This window comes from Callospermophilus lateralis, chromosome 7, assembly GCF_048772815.1.
Source record: "Callospermophilus lateralis isolate mCalLat2 chromosome 7, mCalLat2.hap1, whole genome shotgun sequence".
Taxonomy (NCBI): Eukaryota; Metazoa; Chordata; class Mammalia; order Rodentia; family Sciuridae; genus Callospermophilus; species Callospermophilus lateralis.
This window is the reverse complement of record NC_135311.1, coordinates 130,866,503-130,882,605: the sequence shown is the minus strand read 5'-3', so window position 1 is coordinate 130,882,605 and position 16,103 is coordinate 130,866,503. Positions and strand designations below refer to the sequence as shown.

General features: G+C 55.4%; 1 protein-coding gene across 2 annotated transcripts in view; it reads right to left on the bottom strand.

Moving 5' to 3' along the window:
* Positions 1-16,103, bottom strand: part of Tmco4 (transmembrane and coiled-coil domains 4) — a 73,299-nt gene that overhangs the window by 20,016 nt on the left and 37,180 nt on the right. For both annotated transcript variants that reach the window (XM_076863285.2, XM_076863286.2), the window contains exons 7-12: positions 14,976-15,073; positions 14,709-14,852; positions 14,093-14,212; positions 10,430-10,594; positions 9,269-9,405; positions 6,225-6,309 (exon numbers count right to left, since the gene is read on the bottom strand). In XM_076863285.2, the coding sequence (XP_076719400.2) occupies positions 6,225-6,309; positions 9,269-9,405; positions 10,430-10,594; positions 14,093-14,212; positions 14,709-14,852; positions 14,976-15,073 (749 nt within the window). The remainder of the gene's footprint in view (positions 1-6,224; positions 6,310-9,268; positions 9,406-10,429; positions 10,595-14,092; positions 14,213-14,708; positions 14,853-14,975; positions 15,074-16,103) is intronic.

Sequence of the window (16,103 nt, the reverse complement as noted above, 5' to 3'; positions counted from 1 at the left end):
GTGACAACACCCAATGGGGTGGGGCTGAGATACAACCACAGGACAAAAGCGGAGCCCTGGGGGCTGGGAAAATGTCAAAATCCTAGTTCTGGGGTAAGCAACTCACTTTCTCTAAGTCTCACTCTTCTCTGAAAAATGAAGGGGGATGGGCGGGACTCCCTGCCTGGGGGGCTGGGTCCCTGCTGTCGCTATTCCCATACCTGTAACAGTCACTGCCACAGGCAGCTCCAGGAGTCACACATGTCACCAGACCACCTTGGTGAGTCTCTGGGAACTGATGCTGTCAGAGGTCCCCTGAGCTTTGGCTGGATCTGCCTGACCCTGTTCCTTGTCAGAGTGGCTTCAGAGCCTGGCTTTGGCCTGGGCTCTGTGTCTTTGTGGGTGGCATGTTGGGTCCCACTCCTGCCTGTCAACATGGAGGCCCCTTGGGAGTTCCTGGCTCCCTGGATTATCAGTCCCGGGGGCTCTTATGGACACTCAGCCTTCCCCTGAGTGTCCTGCCACCCTCCAAGATGGAAGGGCTGCACCTGTCAGTCAAGAAGAGCAGGAAAAGCAAGCCTCCATTTTGCAGATAAAGAAACTGAGGCTCAGTGACACTGTTGTCTTTTTAGCTGAGAATTTATGGTGCAGGCCAGAACCCACCAAGGGCTCCTGGCTGTTCCAAGTACAAATTTTTAGCACACTCAGGAAACAGAATCTCGGCTTAGTGTATTTTTGTGAAACCAGTGTATTTCTGAGACCCCATAGTGGACATGGGACACTTGAAGTCACCACAAGGGCTGATCATCAGAGGGCTCTACTCTGTCTTCTGAGCACATGGGAGGACACACTGGCCTCTTACTGACGTTAGGAATGAACATCCATGTTCCTTGCTTTGGTCAATGAAAGTGACATATGTAAAAGTTTTTTTTGTTTTTTTTTTTGGACTGGGGATTGAACCCAGGGGTGCTCTACCACCAAGCTGTACCCCCAGCCCTTTTAAATTTTATTTTGAGACAGGATCTCACTAAGTTGCCCAGGCTATCCTCAAACTTGCAATCCTCTTTCCTCAGCCTCCAGTATAGTCGGGATTATAGGCCTGTGGGTGGAGTTTTTAAGAGCCAGCACATAACTCACATTCTTTGACCCATGCCTGATAAGGCTCATATTAAGGTGATGCCCCTCCTTGTTCTGGCAGTCAGAGTGACTGTGCTCAATGCTCCCTGCCTACCCCACAATAGACAGGCAGCACAAGTGAGAAATGAACCTTTGTTATGTGAAACCTGTAAGAGTTGGGGGATGCTTGTCACTGCAGCATAACCTAGCCTACCCTGACTGATACACTGTGAAAGACCGGAGTGGCAGACTTTAAGTTTGGTTTACTCATACAGCATGCACTCTCTGTTGGCTTTATTTCAGGTACAGGAGGTACAGAGGTCAGACAGCTCCTTGCCCTCAAGTGGCTTGCAGATGACACATAGTTGAAAAGAAGCTGATCATGCTGAGCCTAAGGGAAGAGCAGGACTGGCTGTGAGGAGCCCTGTTACCGGTGACAGAGTCTGAGGGCAGCACCCTGAAGACCTGCGGCATCTCCCCCAAAGGGAGGCACAGTGTGAAGACAGATAATTCTATAGGCAGGTTTTCTTGTTGAGAGGAAGGAGGGAGAGCCAGGCTGGCTGGAGTCTTGCAGGCTCTGTGCGATTCTGGGATTTATTGTTACACTTTGTTATTGGTTCTCAAGGGGCTCCAGAAAACAATTAGTGGATTCAAATGTATTAGAGTGATCCCCCCTTCACACCCCCTAACTCAGATAATGACAGCTTTCTTGCAATTAAGAGAGGGTCTCCTCCGAGTGCAGATTAATTGGGTGTTAAATCATCAGGGCTGCCTGAGACCAGACAGAGAGCTGGAGTGACTCAGATGTGGGACAGCAGCCCTGAGCCAAGGATGCAGCAGCCATTCAAGTTCACGGGCAGCTGGCGCCTTGAAGAGGCCCCCACCAGCAACACAGGCTGGGCTCCGTGAGAGGGTGGCTGAGGAGGGAACAGGCGGGGGTGGCGATAGGAAGGAACGGGAACTGCAGGTCCTGACTTTGAGGGAGGCTGGGGGCTTACCCATGTGCCAGCCCCCGTTTAAGACGCTTTGGACGGTTCCTGACATAATAGGAATGCACAGTACGTGCCATTACGTGCCCACTTTCCACTCTCACTGCTATGATTGGGATAAGTGTCTCCCAAAGGCTCAAGTGTTGGGAGGCTTGGTCTCTAGCCTCTGGCGCTATTGGGAGGTGGTGGAACCTTTAAAAGGCGGGACCTAATTGGAGAAAGTTAGGTTATTGGGAGGGGGTGTGGCCTTAGAGGAGATCTGGGACCTGGGTCTCTTCCTCTTTCTCTTTGCTCTGGCCACACACTCCCACCATGATGTGCTGTCTCGCCACAGACCCCCAAACAACAGGCCAACCGGCCGTGGGCTGGCACGTCCCACCCTGTGAGCCAAGGTAAATCCTTCCTCCTAGAGGCTGATTATCTCAGGTGTTTTGTCACAGTGATGAACGCTGACACCATCACAGACAACGTAACCCATTCCCCACCTCAGTGTAGACACGGTTAGGTTCTGTGCCTCAAACAAGACAGCTGGTGCTCAGGAGGTCACAGACCGGCCTAGTGCTGGGTTTGGAACTGAAACCAGATTCCCAACTCCAGGGCCTGCACACTGGCAGCAGCAATGCCGGTGGCTTCTAGGTGGGGAGGAGCTGTGAGTCCCATCATCTGAGGACCACAGACACCCACATCTTGCTTCTGTCCTGCCACTGCCTGGCACAGGGCCAGGCCCGAGTGTGCGAGTGTATGTTTGTGAGTGTGAGTAGGTGTGTGTCCATGTTCCCATTCACTCTGCTTCTGGGTGGGTTCAAGCAGTTCAGTGCGAAAGGTTCTGCTCTAGTCCCCAGCAGCCTCCTTGGTGCCAGCCCCCAGGGGACTGCCGGGGAGGCCGTGCCCACAGGCTTGGCTCTGGGGATCTCGGACCCCTCAGTTCCCCACAGACGCACCCAGGGTCCCACAGCTCGTCAAAGATAAAACTGGAGAAAAACCCCAGTCTATCTAATTCAGAAGCCCAAATTCTTCATGGTGGGCAGGGAAGAGCTGGGGGGGGGGGCAGTTCAAAGATGCCAGGGGAAAGCTGCTCTGGGAGCCCACCATCCCAGTGTCGTGCTACCCCACCTTGTCACCACGAGGCCACCTGCCTGCCTCTTCCCTCTCGCAAGCTTCCAGACACTCTGGAGGCAGCTGAAGGGCAGCTTCACTTCCACCGACCATGGCCAAGTGGCCAATGTCATTCATTCAACTTGCTCCTTAGGGGAACGGGGGCCTGGCTTCCCGTGGCATCTGAGGGCAGCCCGTGATTGATGTAGCTGAAGGCAGAGCTGCACGGCTGCCTCTCAGTGAGGAACAGTCTCTGTTCCCAAGACCCCCGTCTCTGTTCCCAAGACCCCCTGTCTCTGCTCTGTTCCCAAGACCCCCTGTCTCTGTTCCCAAGACCCCCGTCTCTGTTCCCAAGACCCCCTGTCTCTGTTCTCAAGACCCCCGTCTCTGTTCCCAAGACCCCCTGTCTCTGTTCCCAAGACCCCCGTCTCTGTTCCCAAGACCCCCGTCTTTCCAAGTAACGAACTGGGCAGGTGGTTTGTGGATGGGTTGGAGACAGGTGACCAGGAAGGGAGCAAAATGACAACAGGTCAGTGGATGGCAGCTTTTCAAAGGCCTCCCTGGGAGGAGTGGATTTAGAGGGCAGGGAGGAGCAAGCAAAGATGGCTGGACACACAAGGGGTTCCAGCTCTGACGGCCACCACAGGGGTGAGGCTGAGGGAGAAAAGGGAACTGCTTGACTCCCCAGGAAATCGCGAGGGTCCCGGGCACGGCTGGTTTAAGCCACTGGGTTTGGAGAGGTGGCTTTATAGCAGTGAAGAAGAGACGTTAGTGAATGTGATACAAGCAGAGGTCTTAAGTTTGCACACCCAGTTGGCTTGGCTCTGGCACACTTCTGCCATGAACAGAGCACTCCCTGGGTAGCCGCTGCCCTTTAACCTCCCCAGAACTGAGCCTGGAGCCAAGCCTGCCAGCCTTACAGAGGCCATCTCAGATCAACCGCACACAGCCCACGGGTAGATCCTGAGTGTGATCTGCACCCTTCTGAGTTATGGGGTTCTTTGTTATGCAGTGTTACTACAGCAAGAACTGACTGAGACACCCACCCTGCTTCTTTACAAAACCACATGTCTTTATGGCATAGAGGATTCTATGTTCTCCTGTTGAGAAGTCCTGCCTCCCATTTCCCCTGAGAGATTCTGACATTGCAGTCCTCATCTGCACAGAGTAGTAGAAATGTAAAATGGCACTGTGCAGTCGGGGTCAATGGTGAGGTTGTCACTTCAAAAGAGCCATTTATGGAAGTGGAAAAGAGCTGGGAACGGGGAGACACTGTGGGTCTGTGGCAGGTTCCCCCCAGCAGGTCAGTGTCCCAATGGATTCCTTGTAGCAGGTGGAGTGGGGAGGAAGGTAGAAGATGGTTTATTGACTCAGTACTGTACCCCTGGTGATGCCTGGGACAGGGAGGGATGTCTACGGAAAGGGAAGGCCCAATGTCCTCTACCTTTACCCAAGTTCACCCTGCTTCCTTGCTGGTTTTTGCTGACCTCTGACCCCAGCCTGGATCTTCCTGGTGAGCACGGCCCAGGCTGGCTCCCTAGGCCTGCTGCATGCTGGTCCCAGGCTACCCAAAGCTCATGGGAGTAGGACAGTGGTGCCGGTTGTTTTCCCAGGCATGAAGAAAACCAGGGAAGCAGGAGGCTGCGGAAAGCTTGGAGGGGGTGGGGGAGGGGAGCAGGGTGGCTGAAGGCACCAGGGCAGAGCACAGACCCAGCAGTGTGGCCCTTCTACTGTCAACGCCGAGCACGGCATGTCCACCCTGCCTTGTAGCCAGGAAAAGAGCACCTGTCCAGTCCCCCTTAGCACTGGGGGCATGTTTTGTCAAACTTAAACAGCGAGAGTGAGCCATGCCCCTGAGCCATGCCCCCGAGCTCCAGGCCGCTGCCCGCCCTCTGGGAATGAAAACAAGGAGACGAACACCTGGCTAAGGCTTCTTCAGTCCAGCCAACCGCAGGCCTCCCGTCCCCTGGCCCCTGCTTGTGGGAAGTGGAGCAGCAATTGTACTGCCTGCTCAGGATGTCAAGGACGGGGCTGGCTGTGACTTTGGCAGGCTAAAGCTGCGCACTGATGTCATGACATCTCTCTGGTCAATCAAAGGCTTGAGGATTGGGGCACATCACTTGCTTCTCAGAAAAACCCTCGGGGGGTCACTGAGTCTACAAGAAGGGAAACGGAGGCCAGAGAGGCATCCCGTGAAGGCCTGGGTAGGCCTGGGCCCTGTCTCCCCGGCCCCCTCTTGCTCCTCTGTCCCCTCTCAGTTCTTCTGCTCCTCTTAAGAGTCTTGCTGCTGCGAGGAGGAAGGACAGCCCACACCCCAGGGGCGGTGGGCCACAAGTGCTCCGAGCTCTGGGGCTCACTCCCCAGCCACCGGCCTCCCGCAGCCTCTGCTGACAGATGTGACCAAAGCCAGCATTCTGTCCTGGAGCCCTCAGCCACCTGAGGCCAGCTGCAGGGCCCTCAGGGTTCTCGCTGCCTTGACACAGGAAGGAGGACATGGGTGGGAGCCCCCTCCACAGGGGTCTGTGTGGGTGGATGGTGAGGGAGGTTCGTCCACCCAGAACATGCGAACGGGACCTTTTTCTGGAAGAAGGGTCTTTGCAGGTGTAACTAAGTTAGAAGTCTTGAGAGGAGGTCGTCCTGGAGTCTCGTGGCCCTCAAGCCAATGACACTGTCCTTACAAGGGAGAGAGGGAAGGAGACACCATGGAAAGACAAAGGCAGAGACCTGAGTGAGGAACACCACCGAATACTGGGGGCCGGAGGCCACAAGAGACCAGGAGGGATCCTCCTCTAGCGCCCACGGAAGGAACGCGTCCTGCCAACGTGCTTCCGAACAGAAGGATCCATGTCACCACAGGACTGTCCACCATCCACCCCCTCCAGTTTATGTGCAGAAACAATGAATCATTTGACAAATGGCGAAACTACTTCCCCATATGTTTAAACTATTAACTAGTATTCCTGAGAACTAGGAATACTAGAACCTCTCTGGCCTGGGTGACCAACCTGGGAAGGGTTTCTGCGTGTGACGATGAGCCAGACTCACCTTTCTCCCGAGCCATCTCTTGCAGACAGAAGTAGATAACTCTGGCTCCCAGGCTGAACCCAATCAAGGTGACAGGTCGCTGGCCCTGGGGAGAAAGGAAGGGCACCGGAGTCTGGTACAGCCGGTTCTAGCACAGCGCCAGGGCAGCCTTAGTGTCTGCTTCTCCTTGAATGAGTCTCCCCTGTGCCATTCAGGGTCCCCGAGCTGTGAGGTCTTCACGCAGAGTTGCCCCTTGATTAGGCAAGAGTGTCCCTGCCAGCGGGGAGCCTCTGGCGGGATTCATTCCCTGTCATCTCAAGCCATTATCAGCCACCGTCTCTTCTTCTTCGGGAGACACGACCGGTCAATGACCAGGGCTCCTTCCCTGGACTCCTCTGCCTGTAGCAATGATGCAGTGAGACCCTCTGAGGGGTCCCTCTGAGGCTGGGGAGGTCAGGCAGAAGGCACCCAGGTGAGATGGGTAAAAAGCAAAGAGAGACGCAGGAGAGACGGCTGCTTCATTGCTAGATAGGAAGGCGGGACACAAAGCACTGGCTTCAAATGACAGGATTAGGAAGCAAGTCAGATCAAAGAGGATTCTTGGGGCTCACACACCTGTAGGAAAGGCAAGTTATTTTGGAAAGTCTCTAAAGAAAAATAAAGCTGTCCGGGGAACTTGGGTACGATCACAGGGAGGGAGGGGGCAGGGGAGCTCCAGAGGCCCGCCCGGCTTCCCCACGATTCCTTGTCCTCCCAGCACCTGCTCTATGCCCTGGTCGATTCACCACCACAGGAAAACCTCCATTAAATAGTATTTGAAACCCGCAGGAGCTTTGTAGCAAAAACTGCCTTGTCTCTGAATATCCCTTCTCCCCTCTGTTCTTCGGTCCTGGAGCGGAGTTTTCCCGGGCCACAGCCACCCAGCCAGAGACCAAGTTTCCCTGCCTCCCGTGTAGCTGGGCTGGCCTAGGAACTGGAGATGAGGGGCGGCTCTGACTTCTGCTTTTCTTTTTTTTTTTTTTCTGTGAGGTCTGGAAGGGGGTGCGAGGCTGGGGGATCCTTCCCAGACCACAGAGAGGAGCCGGGTGCTCCGGGAGAGCGGCCAGGAGACCCAAGGAGCCCGGGGTCCCTACACTGTGAAGTCGCCATGTGGGAGACACATCCCCATCCCTGCCACCTGGGGACACCCCCTTCAGTGGAAGAGGGACTCTGCAGCTGTGATCAGCTTAAGGATCCTGATCCTCGATGGTCTGGGTGGCCGAGGTCATCGCGGGTGTCCTCACACAGGGAGGCAGAATGTGTCACTTGGACAGAAGGCAATGAGACCACGGGAGCAGAAGAAGAGACAGGAGCTCTAAGATGTCACACGCCTGCTGGGTTTGAGGGTGGGGGAGGTGCCACTAGCCAACAGAGGCCCAGGTAGGTGCCACCCGGGAGCCTCCCTGGGGTGCAGCTCTGTGGATACATTGGCCTTTGCTCTCCAGAGCTGTGAGATAATAAATTTGCAGAAGACACTACATTTGGGTGAAGCCAGTCAGTTTGGGGGGGTCTGTCATAATAATAGGAAATGAATACATCCTGCCTTGGCCACTGAGACGAGACTGTCACGTGGCAGAGAATAAACTTCCCTCTCGTGTCACCGATGCTGCTTTGGTTTTTGCATTGCAGTCAAAGCTGCCAAAGGACTTTTGGTGTTTTATTTGTTTGTTTGTTTTTGTACAAAGACTCAGGGATTGGATGGAGCTCTCAGTTTCTCAGGCCACGTAAGCACAGTGACAGGAACCCCTAGGCATCTCTCCAACTCCCCCTCCCCTGCGTCCACAGTAACTGAGTTTCAGCTGGCTTCATTGCCACTCAGAATAAAGACCATTTCCCGGCCTCGGTGGCGGCTTGGTGTGGTCCCGTGGCTGGGCTCTGGCCAGCGAGGCCTCAGCTGCATGCTGGAAGGCCCGTGCTCCTCCACTAGCTCCTCCTTTCTCCAGCTGGCTGGAGCTCTGATGTGGCCATCGTGGACCAGGAGGTCCACATGAGCTAGAGCAGAGATGAGCCAACCCAGAGCGGGTGGAAGGAACCCGGGCTCTGCTCCCTGGCCCACCACCTGAGAATCTCAGGGTCTCTCCAGGATTTTCTAGGAAAAATAAACTACTACCTCATTTAAGCCACTGGCATTGTTTTTCACCCACTTGCAGCCAAAACAAACCCTAACAAGATGGCCACCCCCGTGCTGTTTCTCAAATGCTTGTGTCCATTTACTCCATTTTATTTCAAAGGGGACAGTTTAACTTCCTTGGTTAACACATCTTTACTGGATTCAAATTTGGCGGGGGTGGGGGGTGGACTGGGGATCAAACGCGGGGGCACTCGGCCCCTGAGCCACATCCCCAGCCCTATTTTGTATTTCACTTAGGGACAGGGTCTCACTGAATTGCTTAGGGCCTCACTTTTGCTGGGTCTGCCTTTGAACTCTTTGAACTCATGATCCTCCTGCCTCAGCCTCCCGAGTAGATTCAAATTTTAAATGTACTGTAATGATTTCTCTTCCTAACCATTTCCCAGGGTATTTGGACAAGTAAAGATTTCCTCTGACCATCACTTGATAATTCTAGGAAGAAGCCTATGGCCACTGGACTGTGAGTTTCACTGGTGGCCAGCAGAAGTGTCTACGTGGGCTTGTGGACTTGATCAACTTCACTGCAAATAGAGTCAGAGTCAGAGGTTTTCAATGAAATATCACCCAACGAGCCCAACCACATTGCTAAACTCCCTAATTACAGCTGATACAGAGGGGCCTCTTTTGCTTCTGTGTGTGTGTGTGTCCCTGCTCCTGGCTGCAGATGCCCCGGTAGTAGTCAGTCCTCACCTGATTACCTATAAGAGACGCACGGTCCACAATTCTGCTCCATACTAGGACACTTTTATGACTTGAGCTGGTGGGTCAACAAAGACCACCTATGCCCCCAAAGCCCTAAGGCTACCTCCAAGAAGACTTGTTGCCAGAGCTGACATCTGTATACAAGCCACCCCACCTCCCATTTTTCCCCCACCCACAGCCCCTGCCAGGGTACCTGCTGCCGGGAGAGCAGGATGTGGGCCAGATGCTTGCCAACCTCGGCCGATCGGTGGAGACACACCCCCCAGGGGTTGTCGATGACGTTGGCGACACTGAGGAGTGAGGCCGGCCAGGTCAAGGCAGCCACAATACCTGGGGGTGGGGAGGATAGCAGTGATGAAGCCGGGGGTCTTTCTAGGGAAGGATTGGCCCTGGGTGCTGGAGGGAGAGCCTGCGGGGCCCAGCTGGAACCTACAGGTTTCCCCAGTGCTGCCAAATGCTAAGGAGCAAAGGAAAAATTCCAGCCTTAAGCATTTCTGACACATGGACTCTGCTGCCCGAGCACATCTCGTGTGTGAGATTCCAAAGGTGGCCTCAATCTGTCACTGCACCCTGAATCCTCCGGTTGGTCTCTCTACAGTGCCTCTCCCCTCTGCAAAACTCCTCCCTCCCCACCTGCAGGGGCAGCCATTGCTCTGGCCAAAGAGATGTTAGTGGGTGTTGGCTTGAACTGGACTCCAGAGTGGGGCAGTCTTTAACTTATTTATTTATTTGGTACTGGGGACTGAACCAGGGGCACTTAACCACTGAGCGGCATCCCCAACCCTTTTTTTTTGTATTTTATTTAGAGACAGGGTCTCCCTGAGTTGCTTAGGGCCTTGCTAAGTTGTTGAGGCTGGCTTTGAACTCACGATCCTCCTGTCTCAGTCTCCTGAGCCACTGGGATGACAGGCATGAGCCACCGTACCCGGCTGGGGTGGCCTTTCTTGCACATCCCCTGATGGCATGGGCATGGGCTAGGACGAGGAAAGACACCTGGGGCACAGCCAAGATGCCCATAGGCGAGGCCAGTGTCGGCCAGTGGACAGTGACTACTCTACAGACACAGGAGCAGGCCCAGCTGAGATGAGTCTACCCAGCCTCACAACTCCGGAGCTGTAATAAGCTATGATTTCTATTTGGGGCCGTGGAGTTCTGGGGGGCTCGTCATGTGGTGGTCACACGTCTTTACTGGTCAGGCACATTCTGTGGTGGCTGCTGCCCTGTCTCTTCCCATAAAGACCATGAATTCCTCACATACAGGAAGGCAGCCTTCACCTCCAGCACCTGGGGGCGGCTGGCAGGCAGGGACACGGTACCACGGTGCCTTGCCATGGCTGGTGGAGGGGGAACTCACCAGACAGCACAGTGTACTTGAGGGCCTCCTGGGCCACCATGTTGGCAAGACCGCTGAGGATGGTCTCCAGGGCATTGCCCAGCTCCATCAGGTACTTGGCCTCCCAGGCCAAACAGTACTGCTCCTGGCTTCGAGCCAGGGCCGCCCAGGGGGCGCTGAAGGTACCTGGGGACAACACAGGTAGGTGGCGTCTCTCCTGTCTCGCTAGCGGATGCCCCACCCGATCCACTAAACCAGATGGGCAGTGACCAGGGACCGCTCACCCCCGTGGGGCAGACAGGAGGCCCATCCTGGCCACCGTTAGCTGAGCAGAGAGGCACTGAGCCGCCCTGTGAGGCAGCCCCAGGAGCGCGTTCAACGCCTGCACACACTAGTGGGTAGGTGACCTTGGGAATATCACTCTCTGACCTTGAGCCTCACTTTGCTCACTGTGAAGTGAGGAGATAGATACTAGTTATGTCCCTTCCCAGGGTGGTTGTAAGGAGGAAGTGTCTGCTGTCCATGTCAAGCGTCATTTTATCCCACCCTGGGGAATTAGTTCCACACTGAGCTTCCAACAGTGGGACCAGCAGGTGTCTGTGTGTCCGGTGCGCCATCTTGTTCAACAAACAAGTAGCTGGAGACTGGGGAAGAGGGGCTTGGGCCCAGCTTGGCTGGGGAGTCCCATTTTTCTGGGCCTTGATTTCCTTTCCTGAGAATTAGAAATGGAAGACAGTCGTGGGAGGGCGAGGAGGCAGCGGGGCCTGGTGGCCTGTGTCAAGCACGGGGCACCACCAGGACGGCTGGTCTCCCTTCCTCCTGCCCCGCCACAGAGGGGCACCTGATCTGCTCCCCCTGCGGCCCACGGGGCCTCCTCCCAACCCCACCTCAAACTCGCCTTCAGCTCCCGGGTCTGGCGTGGGCCCCCTAGCTTGCTGTCTCTGGCCCTGCAGAGCCCAGCCGCCACCGGGCAGCCTTCCTGGCCCCTTCCCGGCTCCCGCCACCTTCCCCGCAGTAAGTGCTCATGACCGTCTCAAGTCACATCCTACGGTCGGGGCGGCCTCTCCTGCCACATGGTCCACGCCAGGCTCTCTAAGCCAAGTCATCGCCGACAGGAAACAGGAAGGAAGAAGGCAGACGGAGCCTGAGTCACAGACCTTCAGGCCTGGACGTGAGCCTCTGCTTGCCCGGCCCGGAGGCCTCGCTGTCCCTCGCAGGCTGCTACACTGGGACATCTCCCATCTGCAGGGATCCTGCCTCAGCTCTGCACCTCTAGTTAAGATGGCTTCTAGTTAAGGATACAGTGACAGGCAGTGACAGGTGGCAGGTGCAGCCAGGAGAGCCGGGCCTTGATGTGCTGCTGGCCCGGGCTCTGCCTCAGCACCGCGGCTGTCTGCCCTTGTGACTCACAGTGAGGTGCGATGCCCTTTGGAACTTGGGTTTCTTTTCTTTTTTTCTCCCCTAAATATGTTTTCTAGTTGTAGTTGGACACAATACCTTTACTTTATTTATTTTATGTGGTCCTGAGGATCAGACCCAGGGCCTCGCATGAGCCACAACCCCATTTCTACGTCTGTAGGGGTGGAATCGTATCGTCTGACTCTTGCCGATGTCCACAGGATCACAGGAGAGGCTGCGTGGGCTGTTTTATATAAACTGTGAAGTGCAGTCCTGATAGTGATGCCCTGTGGCCAAGAACACGGGCTGAGGAGTGACATGAAGTGGGGGAATCCTGCCCCTTCCTGACTAGCTGGGTGGCCCTGGTGGCTTTTATGAGTCTCCTCCACTATAAAATGGGATTGTGGTGATGCTTGCCTCTGGGGCTTGGATAAGGTGGTCAGTGCCTGGTTCGTGGCTGGTGGTCAGCTACAAAGCTATTATTGTTATGATATGCAATTATGATTACTAAAGACGTGAGCAGGGGGAAGCCCAATTACTCTCATCCCGCGTCCAAGCAGGTCTGAGAGAGCACTAAGGCTTCGGGAAGACAGAGAAGCTGTTCATTTTCTCCTCCCTGAACTTTGTCTAACTCGGTCATATTTTGTACAATCGCCACACTGCACTCGAACAACTAGAAGACAACAGCAAAGATGCTTTTCTTCCCCAAAAGTGAACTTGACCTTTGGCCTGGGGTCAGGTCGGTAAAATAAAGCCCAGACCTGCTTTCCATCCTGGTCAGAGTTGTAAACTCCCTTTACTTGACACTTGTTCGTGTTCCCTCCTTCCTGCCGCAGAGTGAAAAACAGGTGAAGGGAAACCCTGAACGGCGGTCGGCAGAACTGGGTTCTAACACTGCCCCTGCCACATACCCCCTCTAGGCTTCCTCTTCCCACAGATCGAGATAAGAACAGCCCCCTCCTCCCTGAGCAGAGCGGGACGACATGACGTCACATACATCCTGGTCCTACTCTGCAGGTGCAATGCCTGACTCAGGGCAGGCAGGAGCCCGGTGCCCAGGCAATGTGGGAGACCCTCGGCGGGGATGGGTCTAGAGGTCACAGGTCGTAAGCCGGGGCCTCCAACACCTCTAAATGATTCCTCACTTGCTTTCTTCCATGTTGTCTAGGAGAGCTGTGGCTGTCCCCACTGGGATCTCAGAGGCCTGGGAACCTGGGGATCTCAGCTGTGCCTGGGTGTGCGTGTAGGTGAGGCTGGGGGTCCCGGGCTCCCCTGTCCTCTCTCTAACAGAGGACTCGCTGCCAAGCCTCCAGCTGGACAACTGCAAAGGGGAGCCAGGCAGCCAATGGACGCACATCCAGATGCAGATGTCTGTGGAACGCCCCCTAGAAACCAGCTGCACGTTATCTAGCTCAGCCTAATCTTAGTAGCAACCCTAAAAGACAGGAATTTGCTTCCTTTGACAAGTGAAGTCAGGGGAAGTCAAATAACTTGCTTGAAGTCAATGGCCAAGTCATACTGACCTCTCCCCAGGTGACTGAAACCCTTGACCACCTTCTACTTGCTCAAGGACAAATTCAGGTTCCTTCATGGTGTGGCCCCATCACACTCCTGCCTGCTGGCCCCCATGGCAGCCATCCTGTGTTCCTTTTGGATCTCTTTGTACCACTGGGCCCTTGCGTATGCTGTGCTTGGTGTATAGTTTTTGTTTCTTTCTTTACCCAGCTAACCCCAGCCAGCTCTTAGCTTAAATGTCACTTCTTCCAAGGACCTATCCCCAAAGCACCTCATACTTCCCCTATTGTACCACCCATAAAGTTTCCCAATAATCACCTGGTCTTATGTGTTCTGCAGGAACAGAGGCCGTGACTGGCCACCCACCACTGAATTCCTAGGGCCTGGCTTTGCTCATGGTACGTGGTCATTACGATACTTTATAAATACTGCTGGTGGGTGAATAGATGGATGGGTGGATGGTCAGTGGTGGGAAAGTGGTCGCTCAGTGGGTGGGTGGATACTCTGGAATGCTGCTGGATGGATGATAGGTGGGTGATGGGTGGATGATGGGTGATGGATGGGTGGGTGGAAGGATGTGGGACAAAGTTACTTCACCTCTCTGGGCCTCAGTTTCCTCCTCTGCAAAAATGGAGCTCTCCTTACCCACCCCCTAGAGACCCATGCAGGTAAGAACCTAGCCCAGGTCTGGCCGGCAGCTGCAGGCCCAGCTCCACTACCACCTGCGCTCCCCCCCCCCAACCCCAGTCCTCCTCCAGTCCTGGTCCTTACGGTATTTGCCGGACGCGAGCCACCCAGTGATGGCGATGGTGATGTGCAGCTGCCTGCCCTCGGTCAGGGGCAGGAAGGTGAACTCCTCAATGGCTCCCACCCGCTTCTTCATCTTGTATCCTGAAGACCAAATGGAGGTGAGTGGGACTGGGTTGTTGGTCAGAGGGGCTGTCTGTGTCACACAGCGGGCACCGAGGGTTTACCCTGCTCCTGCCCGGTCCTGGTTTTGTCGTCCACCTCTTCAGGCACACTTGGTGAGAGTGACTGTCAGCAGGGAGTGACGCTCACTTGGGGACCTGGGTGGGGATCTGTGTGACCGAGGGCCATCGACGCAGGTGAGGCAGGTACAGGAAGGGCGGCTGTGTCCTCTCTGAACATGAGGGAGCCCGTGTGTCTCAGTGAGGGGGGACACCATCTTGTCAAACCTGGCCTCACCCTGGTCCATGCCGAGTTCCCTCTCTCCCTGGGCCAGTTCTCTCTGAAGCCTGCTGTAGGTGTGGGCAGGGCCGGGCCCAGAATGACAAACCCAGGCTGCCCCTGCCTCCCCAGGAGCCATCCCTGGGGCCACACTGGGAAGAAATCCTTCCCAACTGCTGTCCCAGCGAACCTCACTCACCCGTCAGGCCAGCTCCCGCTGCACCGAACAGAGAGGTCATGACGGCGATGCCAGCTGCTGAGCCCAGCGCTGCCGCCCCAGCGCTGCCGATGATCGTCGCAGCTCCAGCAGCAACAAGGGGGGCAGCCAGACCGCCGGTCACACCTGCAAGGAACGCAGCCGGGGAGGCCAAGGTGGGCATGACCGCTGGGGCCGCTTGCCAGCAGACACTGCGGCCACCCCACTCGGCGCCCAGCACGTCTCTGGTGCCTCTCCAGTGGACCTTACCGATCAGGGTCCCGCCTCCTACGGTGGCCAGGCCTATCAGAAGGTAACGCTTCCATTTCCTCCGGTTTTCTCTCTTCTTCCGGGATGCCTCAGCCGTCCTGGGAGAGAAGAGGTTGGGCTTCTGGGCCACCAGTGCCCAGGATCCCTTGGGACCTCCCACCGCGCCCACCCCTCAGCCGCGTCAGTGGCGGGTAGGTCAGTGCCATACGGAGTAAGAACCAGAGTCGCCCTGGGCCCATCGGCGGTTTTAAAAAGCTGAAAACCTTGTAAGACCCAACTGGGGAATCTCAGCGTACATAGGGGTACACACTTACCCAACAGATCCATCCTAATAGGTTTGCAATTTGAATAATGAAAAGACAAAAAAAAAATAATAATAATAGCAAGAGAAGCACAAAAAATACCATTCAACAGATGGACCTCGATGAGTACAAAACAGCACCCCAGACTCCACCGTCTCCGCCTCCCTTCCTCTCTCCCGACTCTGACAGCGGATTCCACCTCCCTCTGGGACGGGTGGAAACCAGTTTTGTTCAGAAGAACCACTTCACAAGGGAGTGCTCGACTTTGAAGCAGTAGCTAGACTCGCTGAGACTCAAAATGTAGACCCTATACAATCTGGCAAAAGGAAAGTCTCAGGGGTGAATGGGTGTCCCCCAAAACGGCCCTTGTTAGTGCTTGGGTGCCAGATGTCCCATCTCTTGGTTGGACATTCAGCCCTCGGGTGCTCAGAGGCCGCCGGGGAGCCAGAGGGGAGGCGGAGGGCGGGACAGAGCGGTCATTATGTGGGAACTCTGCACTGAAGCTGGAGTTTGGACAACAACTCAATGCGGAGTGATAGCACATGACAGTGATGATAAGTGATAAAAAAAAGGTTAATATTTAGTGAGGGCTTCTCACTCCAGCTACTGTGCTAAGCACGTCCCACACTTTAACTGATTCCAAGCAGTTTTATTATCACACATTAGAGATGGGTTTGGATTTCACAGCGGCTGCTTCCCAGGGGCTGCGGGGTCCATTAAGAGGTCCCCTGGGAAGCCTGTGGCCCGAGGGCCGGTGTTCTGAGAGTGCTGGGCGAAACAGCAGCTGCCTGGGTCTAACGCCCCATGGCCCTGCGCCTCTGTCTCC